The 23,998-nt window shown below is 38.1% G+C and overlaps 2 protein-coding genes across 2 annotated transcripts in view; both read left to right on the plus strand.

Annotated features, from left to right (window-relative positions):
* Positions 1 to 8,603: 8,603 nt before the first annotated feature.
* Positions 8,604 to 17,521, plus strand: cfdp1 (craniofacial development protein 1). Its single transcript, XM_014472934.2, has 8 exons — positions 8,604 to 8,671; positions 8,854 to 8,924; positions 10,730 to 10,850; positions 11,866 to 12,037; positions 12,201 to 12,310; positions 13,049 to 13,174; positions 16,023 to 16,181; positions 16,426 to 17,521. Exons 1-8 carry the CDS (start codon positions 8,658 to 8,660, stop codon positions 16,514 to 16,516), a joined length of 864 nt encoding a protein of 287 aa, XP_014328420.1. The 5' UTR covers positions 8,604 to 8,657; the 3' UTR covers positions 16,517 to 17,521.
* Positions 17,522 to 22,318: 4,797 nt separating this feature from the next.
* bcar1 (BCAR1, Cas family scaffolding protein) overlaps positions 22,319 to 23,998 on the plus strand; it is a 47,920-nt gene continuing 46,240 nt past the window's right edge. The window contains exon 1 of the mRNA XM_014472930.2: positions 22,319 to 22,791. Within this exon, the coding sequence (XP_014328416.2) occupies positions 22,780 to 22,791 (12 nt within the window). The 5' untranslated portion in view covers positions 22,319 to 22,779. The remainder of the gene's footprint in view (positions 22,792 to 23,998) is intronic.

The raw sequence follows: 23,998 nt of genomic DNA on the forward strand, positions 1-23,998 counted from the left end.
TACATTTTAAACTTAGGCTTGAAATTAATCTTTTAGTCAAAGTCATAAACTGGTTATTTGTAATCGGCAAATATACCACAATATACCTGCAACACAAACAATCATCTGGCCAGGACAAAAGTCTAAGTTTACACTAAATGTTAATGTATTTATTGTGTAAACGTATTGAATAAACTGTTTCACATACTGATTTTTGCAGAAATCTTTGGTTTTTTTCATCACAACTCAAATAACAATGAACAATCGGAAGATCTCGTGTTATTCTACTATTAGCTAGTCATACCTCTGCAGCAGATCTTCCAGACTCATTATGCAAAATGTCATTTTGCATTTTGCATAATGATCATTCTGATGATTGCCAAACATATCTTTGAGGTTTGTAAGAAAAGACTGCAGGAAGCATGTTACAGAGGCTGTGCAGTTGTCGCACGTCAAATGTGGCAGCTGGAAGTGGAGATGCTTCCCTTGTTGCATTTCTTACAGCTAAAACATAATATAAGCTTTTGTCTAAACTATGTTTCTAATTGACACTTCCAGTTGCATCAAGGTGTATGATGTCTTCCTTGGAACCATGGCATTATCCCTTTAGGGATAACACTCTTTGGATGACACTGTTTGTTCTTTTGTGGTGCCTCCATCATCTTCTGAAGACGTTAGAGCTCATCATCTGTCTCTGAGTTGTTGCCGTTGACTGCATGATATATTTTAACATCTCTCTTTTAGGAACATCATCCCCAAAAGATTTTTACTCATCTTCTTCAATATTCATTAGCGATTCCAAAAAAAGGACCTAAAGTCAACTTGTTTTTAAGAATTTCTCCAGTTTTCTGGCAATAATCCCTCATAAATTCTTTGGAGTTCATTTTTATCATGGCAAACATTCCCTCCAGTAAATTGTGGGTTGTAGCAATACCCCTCAAAAGTAAAATATGGTGCCTTTTAATTCAATTAAACACTTAACTGTGTGCTTAATTAAACACCAACTCTCAAGCCTCAACACACAAGTCAGCATGCATGAAAAGAAGGACCCAACTCACCTGCTAACTGTTTGGCAGGAGATGGTGCCGTAAGAAGGCTGTGCAGAGTACTTTAACCCCATGTTGCCAGTTTCAACACTGACGGACTCTGCGGTGCATGTCTTTGTGGCCTGCTGTGGCTTTCTTATTGTGGCTGTAACTCCATCTACCTTTTCCTGGACCTGTTAATGCTACCATAATAGCTCAGTAGTCATATCCTCTTTGCTTTTCTTTGTGTTCTCAGAAAATAGGGGTCTGTCCTGCCCTGTCCTCCCCTTGTCTGCTTTGAGCTTAACAGCAACGCGCATAAGGCTGTCCCATCCCCAGCTCTCAAAGCATCATAACTGAAAATTCTTGGGGAATAAAAAGAAAAAAACCATTACAATTCACATTCCAGTTTCTTCCTTTCATTTGTTTTTCAATGACATTTTAATGTTTTTATCTTGTACGTGGTGCTCTTATTTGGTCTACACTAACTTAGGACTGTTTGTTTGTTAATCCCCCATTAGTATGATACATGGTACTTTGTCAGGTATCATTGCACAATGGTATCTGTGCTAACAAAAAACCCTGCAATCTTGAGATAAGAAAACCACGCTGTGAGCCACGGCCAATCTTCATCTCGTTTTCAATGTAAATCTTAGTTGCAAGAAGACACATGCAGGCAGAAACACCATTCTCCAGCTGTCTGTGGCATCACTTTTTATTTTTTAGGGGAAAAATATTTTCTCCATTCTTTGGGAACTTGGTGGCCTCTGATTACCTATCAATCATAAGATTATGAAAAGAACTTCACAGGGGAACACCATAGGATGTAGTTTAGATAGATGAGTTAAAGGAGTGGAATTTTACTTTCTGGGCCACTCTGTGATTTTTCCCTTAAGGACTCATGGCAGCGGTCCAGCACTGAAACGATAAACCCTCCCACCAATTCCCTCTTAAGATAGGATCAGAGTTACTTATATTGTAGCATAAAACTCTGATGAAGATGATCATTTTTTAAATCACTACTTCAAAGTCAGCTTTATTTAGAGCTGTGGAAATAAACAAGTCAATAGTTTACATTGAGGAGATCTTTTCATAACTGCCACTATAACTCAATTGACAGCTTCACATGGGTCATTACTGACAGCAGAGAGAAAAACCAGAACAGGAGAACAACCAGATCTTCCAACAGCATCAGCATAAATCCATATTGATCTCCCTATAGACATTGCTTTTACATCTCCTCAATTCAATATGTTTGTGCTAGCCCAATAACTCTGGGGTAAGGTCCAAATCAAGGATGGAAAACGACTGAAGTAAAATTAATGATTATTAGGTCTAACGTCAGCCTTTAGGCTAAATGGTAAATGGTTTATTACCAAGGCAACTGTATAAAATTTGTGAAGACATCTTTTTATAACAAACATTCACAAAACATAGAAAATGATCAACAAGCAATCAGATTTGCTGCAGAACCCAGGATTTGAACTTTATCAGGAATGATTTCAGCCTGATCTACAACCTATAACCAAGATGACTGCTCTATCCAATGAGCCACAGGTTGTGTGATGTTCCCTTTAAACATGTATAAAAGTGAAGACCATTTACAGTGTGATCACATGGTGATCTGTTTTGTCTCAAATCTAAACCAAGGCTTACTTAAAAGCTGAACTTTTCTGATATTAAATATTTTTGTTTTATTTCTACCTTCTTATTTCAGAGCCTAACAGCGTGTCAACATTGTTGCCAGGTCAATGTTATTTTTCCTTTGGGTCTGTTATTACCAGACACTGATGACTCATACAATATGATACCATTAGTGATATCTTTCAGTGCTAGAAATTTCAATCCTCAATGAAAGCATTACTAGATTTTTCCCCACTAAACACTTCAAAACATGTCAAAATTGGCTTGAACAATTTTGGGTTAATTAATTTTTTTGTTACATTAAAAAACATTGCATTGAAGTGTTTTCCTGACAGAATTATATCATGGACCATTGTTTGCACTCAACATGGTGGCTGCAGAATTTGAAGTGTGTAATTTTCTTTCTCAGAAAATGGCCATATTAGAAGAAACAACAGAAGTATTTTTACTTCTGCTTCCTGACATTAATTCTCTATATTGGAGGCCTGGGGTCAGTTTGAGTCAAAGGGAGATGAAGCATCTATATTAAGGCTTGTTTCCTAGGACTTCCTCAGCACTGAATTCAGTTATGCTTTACTTTCAATACCCACATTAAACCTAAATGCTTTCTTTGTGAAAGCATGTCTATCAATTTATTTTATTTTCAAAGGGAATTGTTGATTTCTATCCAAGAAATAATAAGGAGCTAAGAATGAGGGGATGCAGGGATTTCATAAAATTATTGAAAGGACTTACAGTATGATGTCAAACTGACTTGGACAAAGTAATTTTAGCAAATCCTTGACTATGTTATGGCTGTAAGGTTTACAATGTGTACATCACATAAGATAATCTTATAAAAATATATCCTATTATCAATCTGCTTGATGGAGACAAAAGGTATGTTTATGATGTAAACAAGTACTTGTTTTAAAAGTTGATTTAAATTGTGTATTTGTTTAATGCCAGAACTAAAGTTAATTTACATTGTAATTTACGTTAATTCACTTTAATGATGAATTAAATTTCATCATTAAAGTATGTAAAGAATGCTAAAAATAGTGGTTTGACTTGATTACAATACATTTGTTTCTTTATCAGACATTTCTCTAATCCCTTCAGCACTGCTATAGTCTATTAAAGGCTTTCTGTCAGACTTAGAACAACAGTCTTCACAAACATAATCTGTATGGGTCGTTTTAAAATTGATGATTGTATTTTATAACATTAGACTGTTAAAACAATAATAGTACTTCACTGAATTTCAAAATTAATTAGTGATATTTTAATGCAGAGTGATTAACAAAATACCAAACAGACATAAGACAATAGAATCACAGACAGAACACATTGGTTTCTGATTGGTGAGATCTCTGACTGAACAGATAAAACTCCAGGCTTATCCAGGCCTGGCTGTTAGCCTGGTCTGGAGCAGGCTAACTGCACAGAATAAATTGCCATGGTAACCTATATGTTACAGCTTTTGTGACACTGAATCAAGGCTTAATCCACTATTAAGCCTTGTGAAACAGCCCTCTATAGTCCATTCCAGCCTCTCTTCTCTTTGTTGGGAAACACCCAGAAATGGTGACAACCTGAAGCTGTTATATGATCTGCTAACTGGAACCTGCAGAAAGCAGCCAGGATCAGCGGCTGGTGTAGACTTGACTGACTCCTTTGGCTCAGTATTGCTGTTCTCACCTTGCACTCACTTTCATAAATTTCTTACTTCTTCTCATCCAAACTCTTGTTAAAGTATTTTTTTTTCCTGTTCATGTTACCTGGTTTGATCACGCAACACTTTGACTGTCCACTCCACTATGTGGCCATTCTGTCACCTCCTGCTATTAATATGTGCAAATTACATGTAATCACTCTTCATTTAGGTCATCTTCAAATGGAGCTGAGTCTGCCATCTAAACACATTAGATTTGGAGAAGACAATTATGTGTTATTTGTGAGGAGAAGGTGTAATGGCTGCCTCTCTTTGTTAGAGCATCTCTTTGCTTCCTATGATCTTTGCTGTTTAATGCGTTGTGTTCCTCCTTTAAATCAGAACATGCGATTCAGAAGCTATTATTTGAAAGATATTTTAAAAGTTATTTATCTACTTAGCAGAACATAACACACACTGAAATGTCATTCTGTTAAACTAGCCTTGCAAATATATGAGAAAGAAAGATTTTAAAAGTATAACAGAGTGAACATCTTTTTGGACCTGGGTTTTTTGAGCATCTCCACTTTATATAAAAGTCTATGATTCATTTCTACTCCACTGAACAAGAAGCCACCTGTAACAACTGTTCACATCCATGTAGTAAATACAAATCCAAATCTCCAATGAAGGTTCTTATAAATATATGTATAAATATTGTCACAGATAAAAGTTTTTGCAATGAAATGCATTTGACCTTTTTCTATTTCCGTGATTTACTGAAGAACTTTTTAAATGTATTTATGAAAAGGCCAAAAAGCTTTTTAAGTCAGTGTCTCAAGTTTATGTGCAGAGTCAGTGTTATTACCCTTCTGTCCACAATTTCTGCAATTCTCTTTGACATGTTTGTATTAACTAATAATTACTTTGGCCAACACCTTTTTTTCTTACTCATTTGACAAACAACTGAAATAAATTAGATTAAATGTTTGATCAACAAGGTACATTAAAGCTTCAGCTGTCAGTCTCAGAAATGCAACTTACCCAGGATGTTTCTTTCATTCTTCGTGTGATTAAGCAGCAGCTGGTATCAGATGCTTTGCTGCCATCTTTTGGAGGCAATGAGTATACCATATTTCCTTTGACTGAAATTTAACTAATGAAAGCTGTGAAAAGCTTTCCAGGGTTTCCCCCAGAAAACTTGCTAAGCCTGGTGGTAGGGTCGCTCAGGCAGTTATCCAGTGGCCTACGGTGTTTTTCAGTTAAGAAATGTCCAAAGTTGACAGGAAATTTGAAAATATCACTAGGTATTTATTTATTTATTTGAAGACATTAACAATAACTAAACATCAACTATAAACTCTTAAAAACAAACATAAAAAAACGGTATAATTGCACTTCAGTTGTTTCATCCTAGCTAAGGTGTCCAAATGATTTTTTTCTTTTTTCTGACTTATCACTTCATTGATTGAAGTCTGACTGATGACGATGAAGTCAAACAGTGGTTATGGAGTTCCACTGAATAAAAGAACCCTGACCTCAGTCTCCCTATGTGTTCACATACTGACCACACTACGTTGGTATTGTGCTTCCAATTGTTTCTCCAGGGAGACTCTTTAACCCGTCTTTGCTATCAGAACAGAACATTGTCATTGTAACAATGGAACATTGTACAACGAAATTTGTGGGTAATTCTCCAGATAAAAACAATGTCTCAGTTTAAAACAAGACTAATATCCCTGTTACTAGTGGATAAGAAAAAATATAATAAATAAACAAACCATGTAAAAACGGTCATAGAAAAAAAAGGAGGTGGAAAGTTATATAAAAAGAGAATATTCAGAGTATATACAAATATATACAGATGCTTCTAAAATGTTAAATGATGAGTAGGTATATCATTTGTAAATCCAGATTTAAATATTATGAGAAATAAAAGAAAAACGGATAAATTGACCGTGTATACAGGTGAATTTATGGCTATTTTAATGGCTTTAGAGTGGATTGAGGAAACAAGAGAGAGGGAGGTTTTAATTTGTTCAGATTCAAGTAGTGCATTAATAAGTATTCTAGAGTTAAATTCAGAATCAAGGCAAGATATTACATTGGATATAATTCACTCCATTTTTAGGATTAAAAATTATGGTTCTCATGTTAAACTAGTTTGGATTCCTGCCCACATTGGTGTGGTAGGAAATGAGTTGGCTGATAGTTTTGCTAAGAGTGCTACAAAAAAGAACATTGTTGATTTAAATATTAAAATAAGTAAAAATGAGGTGAAGAATATTATTAAAATGTATATCAAGAAGAAATGGCAAGAACAGTGGGATAGAGGAGGCAATGCTAGATTTTATTATAGTGTCAAAAAAAAGTTGGGGAATTAAGGAAATGTAATAGAATTTAAAAAGAAGAAGATGTTATATCTAGAATAAGGTTTGGACATACAGGATTAAATAGTACTCTTAAAATAATTAATAAACATAATACAGGTTGTTGTAGTTATTGTGGTAAATTAGAAACAGCACAACATACAGTATATTTTTAGAATGTAATAGATATGTTCAGGAAAGAGAGGTGTTACTTAGAGATTTAAGTAGGAATAAAAACAAGTGAGATATTAGGGAATTGTTTCAGAGATCATCTGAGGATGTAGTTTTTAACAGTATTGTTTGTTTTCTAAGAAGAACGGGCATTATGGGGAGATTAGAATAGGTAAACGTCTGATCCATACTCCAATCTGGAAGGTGGCGGTAATGCACCTATAAGTTGTTTGCCAACCGCCATAAAAAAAGAATAATAATAATAATAAAAAAAAATGTCATAGAGGAGATACGGAGAAGTTTGACAGTGAAAAGACAAACGGCAGTAGAGGTCAGTAAAGTAAAGCAAGTATGACGGAGTTTTATGGCCAGGCTAAGAAATGTTTATTTTCAAATACAAGAATACAGTCATACTACTAGAACCAAGTCGTATTAGCAGAATAATTTTAATATTGGCAGAGTAAAGACGCAATATTGCCGGAAAAAAGTCGTTAAATTAAAAAGCTTAATGATATAACGTGACCCTCTCAGCAAGTCTGGTTCTTTCTATTAAATAAAAAGGTGTTTAAACAATCGTTTCAAAGTCCTGGGGCTGAAAATTTGCTTCTGATGTGCTAAAAACATTTAGTATTTAGTCATTTGTTAAACCAGTTCCAACCATAACCTTTCAAGACCCTCAAGATTCCGCAATTTAGTGCAGTATGGTGAAAAGTTATCATAAAATTACGACTTTACTCGTATTTAAAACCCGAATCAAAAACTCAGAGCCCGGCCCTTATACTCCATCAGAAGCAAGTAACTGTAGCTCACAGAAAAAAGGTCAGGAAATAGAGGAAACCTATATTTTTATTGTTAATGCAAAATGTTATGCACTTTTCATCTAAATTGAAATATAAGCAATATTGCTACAAATCTTTCCATAAATTTTTAAATAAATGTTTAAAAAACTATATATCTTGTGAAACCTAAACTGAAGAAGCTGATAAATAACCAATGCTTATAGTTGTAAAAAGTTTTACTGTATTAAGTTTTAAAATGCACACCCAGTGAATCATTTGCACTTTTTCTTTTTCAAACTGAGTAGTCCTGATTAAATGTTACGGATTCACTCAATAAACTGATTTTGGAAATTATTTTGAGGCTGAGAACAATAAAACAGCGGTTTTGATAATAGGTCATAGAATGCTGGAGCCAGTGGTTTGTAATTATTAAATATGAACAGATTCGCAATAGTATTTAAATTCTGGGGAGGGAAGGGCACTGAGCAGGGGGGCAGGGGGCGAAAGAAATTATGATCCCCAGGGGGGGCATGACAGAAAATAATTGAGAAACAGTGCATTTAGCACAGGGTGATCATCTCCATTTGGTGTGGCATGGAAGAGACCAGGTTGTGGTTCTGCAGCCAGGAAGCCCAGGTGGCTCTGCCTTCAGCTGCATTGCTGGTTCTGCTGTCTGTCATCTTTAACTTTACAGACACTCATAAATTTACAGCACCGCATAAATTGTCTGCTTTGTAATTCTGTACTGTAAACTGTAGTACAGTGACTGATAAGACACGCTTTAAAAAAAATATTAAACACACAAATGATTAAACACCCATTGAAGTGGAATGAAATATTGGGTTCATTTTTAAATCTGACAAAGTTGCAATTACAAAAATGTCCAGACACGTCTTTTTTACTTTGTGGGGGGGGAAAGGGGCAAAAAACAAGAAATAAAAACTGAAACGGAACAATTACTTCCAGGTCATATTGCTCCGGAACCTTCCTAAAGAGAACGTCGTTTCCTTTCGGAGCTGGGCGATTTCGGACCGGAAGCCTCGGTGTGCGGGAGCGAATGGTTGTTGACGAGTAAGAACGTACTCTTCAGTTTGTGCCAGTGTTTAAGGATCCCGTCTTTGTTCTGGTGTTAAGGAAACGTCTGAACGCAGCGCGCGTTGCACCTCTTAAACTGTGTAACATCAAAACAGGCTGTTGGGAAACACAGCAGCCCCTTATTATTCTGACCTCACTGAAGTTTTCCTCCCCCTCAGCGCCATGAGTTACTCTGACTACGACTCAGACGGATATTTGTCAAATGAAGATGCCGACTATGTTCCATCAGGTGAGGCTGCGCCTTGCGTTAAATAACGCTTTGCTGTTGAATAAGAGGACGATGACATCCAGCCAGATGTCTTCAGTCTAGATGTAATATATTAATAGTAGTATTATGACATTAATAATGATATTTTATTTTATTATGACATTAATAATGATATTTTATTTAAATCTTGAACAATTTACTGTAGATTTTTCTTATGTGGGTAAATATTATGTATCCTATGGTTTAAGAAACAAACTACAATTCTGACGGTATGAGTCATTATAGACGGCATCAACATGTTAATTACATCATATTAACATTTGTATAATGAAAACTGAGACAACACGCCGAAGCAGTCCTTAGATAAAATGAGTTCAGCTTTTGGTTCCGTGAAAGCGCAGTGAAAAATATTCATCACAAGTTTAAAATTTAATGTTTTCAAATCCCAGACAACCTTCCGTTCTTACCAGACACAGACGCCATGCAGTTTAGAAAAAACCCTCACTAAACAAACAATATGTTTGTTTAGGTTTGTGGATTGACTAAAGTTTACTTTCTTTTTTTTTTTACAAACTCTTCCTCCTTGCCAAGTTATCCTGCTGTGGAATGTCTAGCCTTTTTCTGCACAGCGGGTCTTGATGTGGGGGCAAACCAACTTATTGACCAGAGTGGTTTTGCCTCCAGATTAAGTTTTACTCACTCTGTCAGAAATTATTCTCACCATAAGCTTTATATAGATCTCAGTGAACCTCAGTGGGTTTTCCTTAATCTTCTACTACACTTGTTTAGTTATGGTTTTATGAAAAAATTCATTTTTTTAAAATCCAGAATGCAACATCTTCCTTTTAAAAATTGACAAACCGGTTGATTCTGATACTAGAAAAACATGAACCAACAGATCCTTGCTCTTTAACTGACCGAACCTATAAAACGTTTTTATTTCTCTTCCTCTTATGTCAAATAATCAGATGTTCTGTTTGAAGTTTGCAGCATTCATCTTTACTTTGTCTTACAAAATGTTGAGTATGGACACTGTAGTACCACTGGTAACCACTGAGTTACCAGTCAGCTCATAACTAGCCTTAGATCCAATTCACAACACACAACTCATGACGATCACACAGGCAGATTCCAACTGATCCTAATTATCACACAATCAAATTCTGTTTATTATTCAGACTGGTTACAAAGTTTTCTATCTAAAGAAACCCACCAGATTGCGTTGTGTTGTTGGCTTTACAGTAATCCCTCATACTGACCATGCATGTGGTGACAGTGGAGGGGAAAAACTCCCTTTAACAGGAAGAAACCTCCAGCACAACCAGAACCTGACCATCTACCATTACTACCAAGTGAGGGTTTAAGAAGATGTAGAATACACACACCCACTGGCACTAATTACTAATTCACTTTGGCTCTAAACACAGTGGGTGTTGAAATGTTACTCTGCCTCAGTGTCTGTCAGTTGACCAGTGAGCTCCAGGTTGTGTCTAAGTCGTCCTTCAGCTCCTGCTTCAGCACACAGCTACTAGAAGTTCATGGAAACGCATCGTGGTTAATGTAAAATATTGAATTCCAAGAAAGTTCTATAATAACCCTCTAAAAATGATTCTTTCTTTATTCAGATGTTTTTTTTTATTGCAGAAATAATTTTGATCATCTTGATGGGCCAAAACAGGAAAGGTTCAATCTGGTCTGATGTCAGATAAAGGGGAAAAAAAGAGTGTGTCTTTTTATATACTGTATGTAAATATTTGCTTTCTATACACAAATAGTAACTTTCTGTATGTTTTTAAAATTTTGTATGCCACTGGTCTTTCTTTCAGACGATAACCTCAGTGAGGATGACATTAATGAGTGTGAGAAGGAAGACCCCCTCCATGAGGATGACACTGTGCCTCATCCTGACCTCAAGAAGAAAAAGAAAAGAAAAGACATCAGCAGGAAGTGAGTTTGAGACACAAAAATCAGGGGTCCAATCAAAAGAACAACTTTCTGTCGCAGTCAGAGACTGAGCTGCACAGGTGACGCCGCTGTCACTGTATGATTGTCACATGATTGTGTATGTGTGTATGTGTGTGTGGTTTGGTATTATGGTGTGATGACAGACAATAGTTGTGTGTTTGCACTAGTTAATGGAACTGTGGTAATGAAGTATGAGTGAGGCAGGAAGAAGCGGGTTTGGACTGATGAGGCTGAAACAGAGTCAAGGCTCCTAACGACAGAACACAGATTCACGTCTGAATCGGCTCTCAGCATTGATGGCCTGCCTCCAGGCTCTGACCGTTCGGGTTCAGAGATGGTTTGGTCATCAGAAACCAGGAATAAAAATCCAGACCAGAGATTATTTGACAAATATCCCGTTTTAAACAACACATTTTGTTGTGGTAAAAACAAGCTAAAAATAAATACATTTTTATTTTTAAAATCTAAAAGCTGAAAATAAAAAAATTACTTGTTTTTCCATTTTTGACTCCAACAGGCTGCGTCAAGACAAATGGAGTGTTTGAAGCAACCTGCTGTCTGTGTGTGTGTGGGGGAGTGTGAGGTTTTTGTCATTTCCATGTGTGTGCCGTGCCATTGTACCAGGTGCCTGGTTATATCTGAGAAATATCTTCTATGTTTTAAAAATATGAAAATGAAATGGAACCAATTTTAAATATCCCTTTGATTATGAGAAAAAACAGTTTATATTTAAATTATTTGTATTTAAAATGAAATCAAATAAGGTTTTATATGCTTTCAACGTGTTTACTTTTTCATTCTCATCTAGAATTATTTATGGAGTGTGCAGCTGCCATATAAATAAACTAATTTTTAATGCAGCATCTTCCACAGTAAAACAAAACAAAAAAAAACGTATGTATTTTTTTAGTGAGTGTTCTTTATATTTAATTAAAAATGAGTGAGTTTAGGGAAAATAAATGATAATGGTGAAGACTTTATGAATCCTTTGAACTAGGAGCAGGAAAGAGGAGCTAAATCAGGAAGAGGCTCAGCTGCCAAAGGAAGACAGTGATGATGAGGAGAAACGGAAGAAGAAGTCGGATGATCTTTGGGCGAGTTTCCTGTCCGATGTCGGATCAAGACCCAAAGACTCTGCGCCCAGCTGCCAGTCAGATTCCACTAAGGAGGTGAATATATTCCAGGGGAGACGTCAGAGTTTTTAAAAACGTCAAGATGTTACCATGACAACCATCTGAACTACAGAATGTTGTGTTTGTCTGTTTGCAATCACCACTTTATGACTCTTTAAATGTCTTTGTCCTGATTTGACGAATGTGTTTTTACTTACAGACTGAATGTTCAGTGTTAAAGGAGACGTCATTAATTACAGAAGCCAAACCATCAGGACCAGCTAAAGTCACCATCACTAAAGTGTTTGACTTCGCTGGAGAGGAAGTGAGGTCAGTGTGTGAATCCTGCTGCTGTTCTGAGACACATAACAGGTTTTTGTTTTATTAAAGCTCAGAGACACAGAGCATTGTTTACATAATCAATTATTCAACTGTTTGCTATCAGTTCTCGCCATATGTATGGGTGAAATTTATCATTTACACAATGAACAGCAGATGGAGCTGCACACACACAACTACTGTCTGGATCATGGTGTTTATGTTTTGTCTTTATTGAATAATATTGCTCTAATCCGTCCCACTCAGGCGTCTGTAACCCACATAATTTGTGGAACATGCAGCAAATATAATCTCTGGCACTTTTTCTGGTCTACAGACCCAGAGCATCCAGACATATCGCTGCTGTGTCATCATGTGATGTTTTACTGGATTTATAAGATAGTAATGCTGCTCAGAATTGGCATTGCTGGAGGAAATTTGTCATCTATTTTATTAATTTTATATATGTTTATTTATATCTTCTAGATATATGACCAGCCATGTTTTCTGTTATTGTATCTACTGTCATCACATAGTGACAGTTTCAAAATGTATGTAAATGAATAATTTTTTATAAAAGTTACATACTGCAGCTGTAAGTATTCACCATCCTGTAGAAGCCTATTGCTAATAATTGAATGTTATGTAAAAAAAGACTCAGTGATTTAGTGACTACTAGCTCTCTTGCCTGCTATCCAATGACCAAACACAGAAGCAGAATCAGTATTCATGTGCATTTGTCTGTCTTAGGGTGGATAAGGAGGTATCAGCTGACTCCAGGGAAGCTAAGAGTTATCTGAAGAGTCAAAGTGCTCACCAGGAGCAAGATGAAGAAACAAGCTCATCTCACACACAGTCATTTCTTCCTGGTCCCAGGTAAACACACACCTTACAGTATGTTCGGCCTCACCAAAATATCTTTAGACATAATTATCAATTGCATGTTAAAAAAATACTGTGTGCCTCAGTTTGTCTCTTCATAGTTATTGTCTAGCTAAAAGCAGAGATAAAGATTTACTCAGAAGCCTGCAGGTATCTTACTCTGTATGGAGATACATCTGCAAAAATTCAAATATTGTGAAAAAGTAGTGTATGGAGTCTTGTCAAGAGAAAGAAGAGTCACCAGAACCAACCATGGAGATGACCTGAAGGCAGAACTGAAAGCAGCCTGGGCTTCCAGTACACCTCAGCAGAACCACTGGCTGGTCTCCTCTATGCCACGCTGCATTCATGCTATAATTTATAATCCCAACATTGATCTGATGTAATATTCAAATTTTTGGGTCATTGAATTTTGGGGTTTCATCAAAATGTCAAGAAATAAAGACTTGAACTATTTTACTACATGTGATGAATTGATGAGTTTCACTTTCTGAAATTTGAAGCAGGAATGATATTTTTGTGATAATTACATTTCAAACTGCCAAGAAGTGAAGTTTCCCCTAAAGCAACATGTCACTGCATGTTCATTACACATGCGCTAAAAGAAATACTTCACGTCTCAATCATTATTAAAATATTGGTCTAAAAATAATAGCATATTATTAATATTATTTAATATAAGTTATATTAAATAAAACAATAGTTGCTATAAGAACTTATCTTCCTAGACAATGGTCTAATTCCCTTAATTATTGCTAATTGTTAAAATAAGTTTGAAGATTATAATTTAGTAGAAAATTGTCTACATTGAGTTTGACTGTAAAGTTTTAACACACGGTGCGCCCTCTAGTGGACACATTGTGTACAAGAACAGATCTTTATTTGCCAAAAGAAAAACAAATATCCTAATGGAAGTATTACTATTAACTCATGAGTAAGTGCAGTGACAGCACATAAACCGATGCTGTTACACCTTAGCAAAAAGGCATACTTTACGTGATGTTGACATGCTGTTAGGATATAGTTTGCACATTAAATATTGATGAACTTTTGATGCATAAACATGCCAACTTTTTCGCTATGCTTTCACACTGTATATGCTTAAAAGTATACAGCATGAAAGTTAAATAAAATGTTCAAGCCTATTTGTCCTGAGAGGCTTTTCATATTTGTAATTCATTTAACTTCCACAATGTTAAAGGGAGGGGGGATGTGCACATCCTTTTTCCAGAGAAGAAAGCTCTGGCAGCAGAGAGGAAATGGGAAATAGTTCTGTAGCAAAAGGGAACCACAGTGTCCACAGCCCATTTCCTATCTGTGTGTGGGGGTGGGTGGGTGTGTGTGTGGGCGTGTGCGTGTGTGTTGGCCTAGGATGGGTGGGGTGATAGTAGTAAAAGAGTAGAACACACAGGAGGAACTTGAGTTCTTTCACACAATACAAGAAATATGATATAGATATAGAATATTATCACTACAGATGAAAGTCATTTGTAGTTCAGTGATTCTTGAGAAGTGGGACGAAATGGGTTTAAATTTTTCCCCCCAAAAATTTAATTATTCCTTAAGCTTATGTATACAATATGACAAATAATGTTTTGGAAATGTAAAGATGTTAAGGTGCAGACTCTCAGTTGTAACATTTTTTAAAAAATTGAATTTTTAATGGACCTGACTCAGAACTATGTCATCACCATCTCCCAAAAATGAATATAAAATTATTTTTTAATGACCCTATTAGTGATATTTTTACTCATTTGTCTTGAGCAGACAAATGCTTCTTGAGAAGCATTTGTCTGCTCAAGAAACAAAAGAAATATTATTTAAAATTAAAAGCATAAAATCCATCTGACGGAGTTGACGCCAAACTGAAGGTGATGACAAACTAGTGAGTAAAAAGAAATACTGTGTGTGTGTGTGTGTACTCGGAACTGAAATGTTCCAAGTATAACATTTCAGTGATTAGAGTTGCACTCAATCTGCAGCGTATTAGTGAGACTTTTTGTTAATGAAGAAGTGAAGCTCAGTAAAATAACAGCAGCACATTTAGTATTAGAAACATTAAACTGGATCCTTTATGATGAAGGTTTAATCTGTTCTTTTGAAACTAAACTGCAAGACTTCCTCGATATTTCTATTTTCCTGCTGCAGCTTTGGAAAGATATCAAACCTATTGACACAGTAAACAGGAGCACAGCACAGTTCACAGTTGATGGCAGTGCGACTTTTAACTTAGGTTTTGAGGGAAAATGATTAGAAGAAGATTGAAGACGATGATTTACAGAGAGAGAGTAATTAGATTAAGTTTATGTTTAGTGCAGCGGCAAACCAAGCATCAGCAAATTATAATCTGAGTTTATTTCTGCACAGCTCTCATGGTTGGTTGTCATTTTAAAATGCCAAAATAACTGCTGTGAAATGGTTGTCAGTAATTAACCAAGCAGGACTTTGTCATGCAGCATGAAATTACAAGGCTCATCTCCTCTGATGTGTTATTATTCCTTCACAAAGTGATTGATTGGAACTAACTTTGATCTGCAGGTTCTCACAGCAGAAGCTTTCATCTCAACATGACTTCAGCTGAGAGCTCTGTGTTGACCACAGATGTAACACACACTCTAAGATGTAGAAGTAAAAACTTAAATTGTGTTCAAATTTAAGTGAAAAATAGACTGACATTTTTCACTCCAAAACCAGTCGATACAAAGTTAGGTCATCATCGTCAGGTGAGGTCAGCTCACTGTGAGCTCCACAAACGGAAGCTCAACTACTAGGGCTGTTCAGCTCTCCTGTCAATGTGTTTCAGCGTCGGTCATCTCTGCTCTCACCTCCTTTGTTTCTGCAGTGCTAAGCGTCCAGCAGGCATGTCCAGCATCCTTAATCGGATTGGAGGAAAGAAGCAAAAAATGAGCACCCTGGAAAAGTCAAAGATGGACTGGGATGCTTTTAAATCAGAGGAGGGCATCACAGAGGAGCTGGCTATCCATAACAGAGGCAGAGAAGGGTAAGAGAGCAGAGTGTCTTAGTGTCGAGACACTGGATGTCCCCATGTCTCTGAGGATCTGCTGACATCTGTCTGAACTTTGTCCTTATTTTGCATTTGATTCAGAGAACTGGACCAACTTGCAGCCATTCAGACACAGCAGATCATTTTACGTACATATTGCACAGGGAGTTGTTGAGCCTCTCTGTGTGTTAGGATGTGTTTGAGGGAAGGTAAGGCTAATTTTCTCTTTTTGTGTGTTTAGTTTTGTGGAGCGAAAGAACTTCCTGGAGCGCGTCGACCACCGGCAGTTTGAGCTGGAAAAAGCAGTCCGACTGAGCAACATGAAACGATGAGACACTGATGAACAACAGACCGGCATGCGGAGCGGAGCGGGGTTTGAACTCCTGTAACTTGTTTCCCACCCGACAGAGTTGATGTTCATCCTGTAATAGGAGATGTGACTGGCTCTGTGGCTGAGCCTATTTCAGGCTGGCTGTATAAATAGGTTGAGGTCAGGTAATGGACGGGTGTTGATGCCTCTGGGGGTTCATCCTTGTGAGAACCAGTTTGTGTTTGCTGCTTTTACTGCAGCTCACATCAAGTTTCAAATTAATTATCTCTGGAGTGAATATTGATTCAGTCTGACATGTGACTCCCTCGCATTCCAATCATTTGCACTTTTGGATTAACTGACATCTCTGTTTCACAGCTGAGCTGTACAGGTGCACACAACTGGCTGTCCTGTTTGTTTAAGGATCACAGAGCAGAAATAAAACTTTACCTTTTGTAACTTACGTTTGTATGTCATCAAACATAAGTTACACATTAACTTATGGAATAACCAGCTGGATATTCCACAAGAATCAGAAGTCAAAGTTTAGGATGTGGTTATGGAGGATTGTACCTTAGCTACTGCTTGTAAATGAACCAATGTGGTCTGTGTGGTGTTTGAGGTTGAATCTGTAAATATACTGTTAATCTGTTACTTTTAAAAGGAATTCAGTTTTATTTTGAACAAAACGGCTGATTTCATTTTCTAAACTCACTGGAGGATTAGCTGTGTGGATGTGACAGCAGGGTCAGCAGCCCCTCCTCCAGCAGGGTCCCCCTCTGAACACTCACTGCTTCCAGCAGCAGAGGCTCTGTGTGCCTGGGAGCTCAGAGCAGCAGCGATCCGTCTCTGTTCTTCCTCACTGAATGGGAAAAGTCACCAGGGCATCCACCCTGGCTTCCAGAAGACTGTGAAAAGGGCTTTTTAAGTAGCTGTATTGTTTTGTTCTATTTTTGCTATTGTTTAAAATAATAATAAAAAAAATTGCCTAATGATTTTTTGCACATATATATTCGGTTATTTAGCTGTTTTTATTTCTCTACATAACTTGAATTCAATGTTAGACGTCTGTGTGTAATTTGTGTGCAGTGTTTTAAAAAGTTTTTGTTACAGAACCCGTGTATTTTTAGCGTTGTGTTTTCAGAATCTAAATAACATCCAGAAAATCACAATGTATAATTTTTCCTTCTGACTGAACTGTTTGCCCGTCATCCTGTCGCCCAGCTTGGCCTCGTCTACAGTTTGGTCCTTGCTTGTCTGTCCCATAGCGGAGAGGATGGAGTCTGAGTGAGTATAGACGTGTCTTCTATACAAGCTGCAAGTTCAAATTGTTGCAGTTAATGAAAGGCAGGAGGACAAGAGGGTTTCTTAAATATGAACTAACAGGAATTCTGAATTGGTGGTTGGTAGGGCCATCAAATCCATACTTCACTCAATTGAATTTTTTTTCAGTCTGCCTCTCACGCCTGGTGAAGATCGCTCGACAATCGCCTCAAGGCTCCGGTTCTCCCTGTTGCTGCTGCAACTTTTCCTACCACATCTTTTCCTTTCACTCAATTTCCTGCTGATATGCTTGGAAACAATACACAGTGAGCAAGAAGCTTCTTCAGCAGTGGCCGGTCTGAGCGTGTCCAGGCTGACCAGGAAACCTCTACAGGTGTCAGGCACCATTGCATTTCTCATGATGTGCAAATCATCTGAAACATTGAATTTTGAGTTTTTATTTTCTGTAAGCCACAATCAAAATTGCAAAAAAAAAAATCTAGGCCTGGAAAATATCACTCTGTGTTTCACTCTGTGATTCTACACTGCCTGGCCAAAAAAAAAGTCACCACCTGGATTTAACTAAGCAAATAGGTACAAGCCTCCTGTTGGATAAGTACTGCATAGGCGATTATCTTTCAGCTGGCAACAAGTTATTTAACCCCAGCTGATGCAATGAGTAACTCCTCATTTCTTAAACAACCCTGGCAAAGGACACATCCTGTGGTCGTGGAAAAGATGTTAGTCTGTTTAAGAAGGGTCAAATCATTGGCATGCATCAAGCAGAGAAAACATCTAAGGAGATTGCAGAAACTACTAGAATTGGGTTAAGAACTGTCCAACGCATCATTAAAAACTGGAAGGATGGTGGGGAACCATCGTCTTCCAGGAAGAAATGTGGTCGGAAAAAAATCCTGAATGATCGTGATCGGCGATTACTTAAACGTTTGGTCAAATCAAATCGAAGAAAAACAACAGCAGAACTCAGGAGTATGTTTAATTGTGAACGCAAAAGCATTTCCACACGCACAATGCGAAGGGAACTCAAGGGGTTGGGATTGAACAGCTGTGTAGCCGTAAGAAAACCTCTAATCAGTAAGGCTAACCAGAAAAAAAGGCTTCAGTTTGCTAGGGAGCATAAAGATTGGACTCTGGAGGAATGGAAGAGGGTCATGTGGTCTGATGAGTCCAGATTTACCCTGTTCCAGAGTGATGGGCGCATCAGGGTAAGAAGAGAGGCAGGTGAAGTGATGCACCCATCATGCCTAGTGCCTACTGTACAAGCCTGTGGGGGCAGTGCTATGATCTGGGGTTGCTGCAGTTGGTCAGGTCTAGGTTCAGCAACATTGTGTGCCCAAAGAATGAGGTCAGCTGACTACCTGAATATACTGAATGACCAGGTTATTCCATCAATGGATTTTGTCTTCCCAAATGGAACGGGCATATTCCAAGATGACAATGCCAGGATTCATCAGGCTCACATTGTGAAAGAGTGGTTCAGGGAGCATGAGACATCTTTTTCACACATGGATTGGCCACCACAGAGTCCAGACCTTAACCCCATTGAGAATCTTTGGGATGTGCTAGAGAAGGCTTTGTGCAGTGGTCAGACTCTCCCATCATCAATACAAGATCTTGGTGAAAGATTAATGCAACACTGGATGGAAATAAATCTTGTGACACTGCAGAAGCTTATTGAAACAATGCCACAGCGAATGCGGGCTGTAATCAAAGCTAAAGGCGGTCCAACAAAATATTAGATAGTGTGACCATTTTTTGGTGGCGACTTTTTTTTTTGGCCAGGCAGTGTATATAATATGAGTTTCCCTTTCTAAGAGGACTGGTGAGAAATATTCAATTTTTATGCAATATTAGTTTTTTGAGATGTACTAGTAAATGATAAGGATCAGATGCTCAAGATGAAGCTTTTAACTTTCTCTTATCTGTTTTTAAATATAAAAGATAAAAAACTTGATGTATTCACTAAGTAATACATCAAGTTCTTAGTATTTAAAGAATGGGATAAACCTTAGTAATGTTTGATCGGAACATATCTCTCTCTATCGGGTTATGTGTACTTATTTGACGTATTATTTTTGCAGTGCTTTTATTGTATGTTGTGGAGCTGAATTTCTTAGACAAGCTTATTAAACTACAGTAAAGGTTCCTGATGAAGCTGCTGCTGTGGAAACAGTAACTGCTGTGTAACTAAGGGTTTTGCCACCTATTTTATTTTACACATTCATTATCTAAACTAAATAATTTATGTTGAACACACATCCAGTAGTCTCTTCTTGTACTGTTCAGCAACAGGTACATCCGTCCTGAACGCATCACTGAGGACATTTCTCAAAATGTTCTTGTTTACTCTGACAAAAAACAACTCAACCTTCAAACTTTTCTTCACCTCCATAGAGAACAAAACCATACCAGGAGTGATGGTGGTGTAATTTATACTCAGCATCCGCTGTTATTCCTTAAAAGCGGTTCTGAATAAAATGACATCCTGAACAGAAACGATCAGATCGAGCAAGAAAGTGCAAAACTGGGGAAATTAGTTGGGAGGAAGACGGGCAGGGTGACGGGAGCTGTGGAGTGATATTGGGACATGGACAAGGCAGAGCTCAGCTAGGGTGTTATATTCTCTTATTTACCCTCCAAAGGCCACTGCTACTTAAAATCGTAGATAATTATTCATGTAAAGCCAGGCACCTGCAGGGGGGGGGCTTGAGCCCCTGCCCCTTTTATCCTTGATGCCCTTTTTGAGTTTTTAAATTTTTTTTAATCTGTGCATCAGGAGGCCTACTTGTGCCCCTCAATAATAATGTTTAGCTAAATATAATAATTTAGCAAAATAAACTAGTCTGGCTGCCCTCAGTCTAATGACTCTCAGTTTCTTCCTCCTTGTTGTTCAGACATCGGGTCCATGGTGAGGAGTGGGGCGGATCTGTGTCCTCTAACTATCAAATTATGGGCAAGAATATATTTTTCCATACATTGGTTTGTGAATAAAAATGTAGGTCTGACGTTGACGTTAGAAAAACTGTTTCTACTTATATTTTCATAATTGTCCTCGCCCCTAAACACAAATGCTTCGGCTGCAGAGAAAACGTCTGACTTTAACTTAATCATTTTTATTAGAAGAAGTTATCAATAGAAGTTATTGCAGAACCTCAAGTGTTATAGGAAGATTCGGCCCATAGCATTTCATAGCAGTTCACAAAATAATCAGTGAAAACATTGTAGCAATAATTAGAACCGGAGCAAAAGCCAAACATGCCACAATGAAATGAATCAAAATGTCCCCAAAGCATCAGCGGACTGACATGGGGCCACCGGGGGATTAAAGGTAAATTCTAGGGATGCGCATCGCAGCGGCTGTTCATGCAGGGCCGGCCTGATATGGGGCCCCCATCTCCCCGAAATCCTTCCTACTAAGAACCTCAGCATCACTAACATGTTTAAATCTAGATCAAGTGAATCTGTGAGAGGGAGACCGAGTTTATTGGCCGAGTTTAAAATCAATCGCTGATTATTGGTTATTTGCTGTGATGTATTTGTGAACAAACACAAAGATTACAACATATTGTAGCCATGGTAACACAACAATCAAACTATCAAGATGATTCTTTAAACTTTTACAAAGTAAACTTCCTAATTAAATCCTAAATGTCATTTTTTTTTCTCAGCTGATTCATTAAACAAAATTTAATAACATTCTGTATAAATGATGCTACAGCTTTAGATCTATGGTCTGTGTTACAATTAAACCATTTCTAGGGGCCCCTAAATGTCTGGAGCTGGAGGCCCCTGACAGCAGCTACTTCGTTTTCTTTGCCTTGATATCTCAGTCCTATAATTCTAGATCTCAGAGGTGCTAACATCAAAACATTATATAGGGAACCCCTTTGAGTTTTTTGATCTATATATCAGTCTGCAGTCAAGTTGTTCTAGAAGTTAAATAGATATTATTAGGGCTTAATTAGTAAAATGGCAGCAAATTAGCTTATTTCATAACTTCATAACCAGAGACCTTCTCTCCTCTGGTCTGTTTAACAGCTACAGTCTCAGATCAGCTCAGCCCTCCAGGACTGTCAGCAGCAGAAACAGAAACTTTATACCCGTTGGGGAAAATATACTACATTTGCTTTGCATTGTCCCCACAAGATGGCAATGATATAGTAGGATCCAATTAAATCCTTGATTAATATGGGTTGTTGCTATGTTGTTGTACGGAGTTTTAAGATCTTGTTCTATGTGCCCCTTTTTAACTTTGAGCCCCTGCTCCTCCAAAGGTCTCTGCACGGCCCTGCAAATGTCATGGTTTAAGAATCCAACAAATGTTAAACTTAACGAAATAGAGTTCAAAAATCTAACTACCAAAAAGTTTTACACTGCTAATATTTATTGTTATTATTATTATTATTATTATTATTATTATTATTATTATTATTATTATTATTATTATTATTATTGTTGCTTTCAGATCCTGTGTTGTTCTGAAGTATCTGCCGCAGATTGCTCGGCCCCTTTAAGGCTGGACCGGATCGTCTCTGTGGAGGAGCGGACAGCAGCACGCAGCGCGACGCGGAGCGGCGCAGCTCAGCGCTCTCATCCGCAAACAGAACACTGCACATCTGACCTCAGCAAACCCAGCTGCGTCATATTCCATTTTTTCCCCTAAGCGGCTGCATGGCTAGCTGAAGCATTCCGGGACAAACGGCAGGGCGGTGCAGGGAGACCGGACAGAGGAGAGGGAGCGCACCGGCTCTGCTGACAGGCGGACGCATCGGCGCTGACGCATATCCAAGCCGGGGCTGCGCACATTTCCAACACTTACTCCCAACCCCAGCACATCCTGACGTGTTCCTGCTGCAGGGGAGCCTGTCTTTCCGGATACTTCAATATGGGCCGCTCGGAGGACTGAACCGCAGGCTGTCTGCCTCATTTTGTCAGATAAAAGTAGCGGCGGAGGAACCAACACAGCGGGCGTTTTAAAGAGAAGAGTGACAGCAGCGCAAGATGTCTGTTCCTGTAAGTATCTCAGCCCCGAGGCTCGACATATGCATGCCAGCCTTCCTCCTCCACTGCCTCTCATTAGCAGTCCACAAAGGCAGATACTTGAGGCTGGAGAGCAGCTGACAGCTCCATCACACACCCTGTTCCACCTCACTACAGCGGGCACTCAATAGGACTCATATTCGGCTGCTCCTTTACTGAATAACAGCAAAAAAAATTATGAATATGTTATAACACACTAGTGCTGTTGTAATGCAGAGGCAGTTTGCCCCTGCAGCCCTGTGCCACGCTAACAGTCAGCCTGAGCAGCTAGCTGCTGCTGCTGCTGCTGCACAGCCTGCTGGTTATTAAAGGAGCAGTTAGGCCATTTTACTGAGGCTCTGTGCTGGAAGCTCGACTGGCTATTTCCGGCTGACCTGCCCTGTCCTGTCAACACGATCAGCAGCAGCTGAGGTTCCAGTGGGTTCTCTGTCTCTGGAGACTGTCTCAGATCTGCTGGAATCAGACGCTGCTCGAGCTTGTTGTGTTCCTCCTTATCACATTCCACAGTATCTGCTTCACAAACACTGCCTGGAGGCTGGAACTGTGGGCCTCATATGTGCGTGTGTGAGAGAGGGAGTAGGTGAGATGCCCACTTGTCTGCATGTCAAAGTGTCTTTACATGGAAAAGCGTTTCCATTTAATGCATGAGGAATGATCTGAGTTCTGTTGATAATAATTGGTGCAGCAATCTGCTGCATGCAGTGGAAATGCACTGCTTTCCTAAAGCCACCAGGATTTTTTTATGGAGAGGTTGGGATCTGAAATCCTTAATACCTCAGCTTGATTAAACAATCGGAGAGCGTCCCAGAATCAGAGTTCTACCATGTCAGCCTGAAAAATGTAATGAGCTCGTATGAGCTTCTAGAAACCTGTAAAATGCCTTCGTGTTTCAATCCGATGCTTATTTAAATACAGCTCTAGGTCTATTAATATCCTTTATTTGCTGGAGTTTTGAATTATCTTTAAGCTTGTGCTGGTTGATGCATTTTAACACCAAGGATTTTAAAATCAATTAATTTGCCATGTAATTGCTTTGCCAGGCCCATTTATGCATAATTTTGTTAATTTGTATATTAAATATCTACATTTATAGAAACTTCCTTCAATTTAAAATCAATTTCACAAAATAAGTTGGAGTGTGAGTTCAGTGGTATATAATCACAATACCAATGTATTGCTA

This window comes from Xiphophorus maculatus, chromosome 2, assembly GCF_002775205.1.
Source record: "Xiphophorus maculatus strain JP 163 A chromosome 2, X_maculatus-5.0-male, whole genome shotgun sequence".
NCBI lineage: Eukaryota > Metazoa > Chordata > Actinopteri > Cyprinodontiformes > Poeciliidae > Xiphophorus > Xiphophorus maculatus.

Excerpts from the sequence above, each read along its gene's own strand:
- cfdp1 (XM_014472934.2), top strand. Across the intron at positions 8,925-10,729 it reads TGCCGACTATGTTCCATCAG|ACGATAACCTCAGTGAGGAT; the intron begins GTGAGGCTGCGC and ends TCTTTCTTTCAG. Across the intron at positions 12,038-12,200 it reads AGTCAGATTCCACTAAGGAG|ACTGAATGTTCAGTGTTAAA; the intron begins GTGAATATATTC and ends TTTTACTTACAG.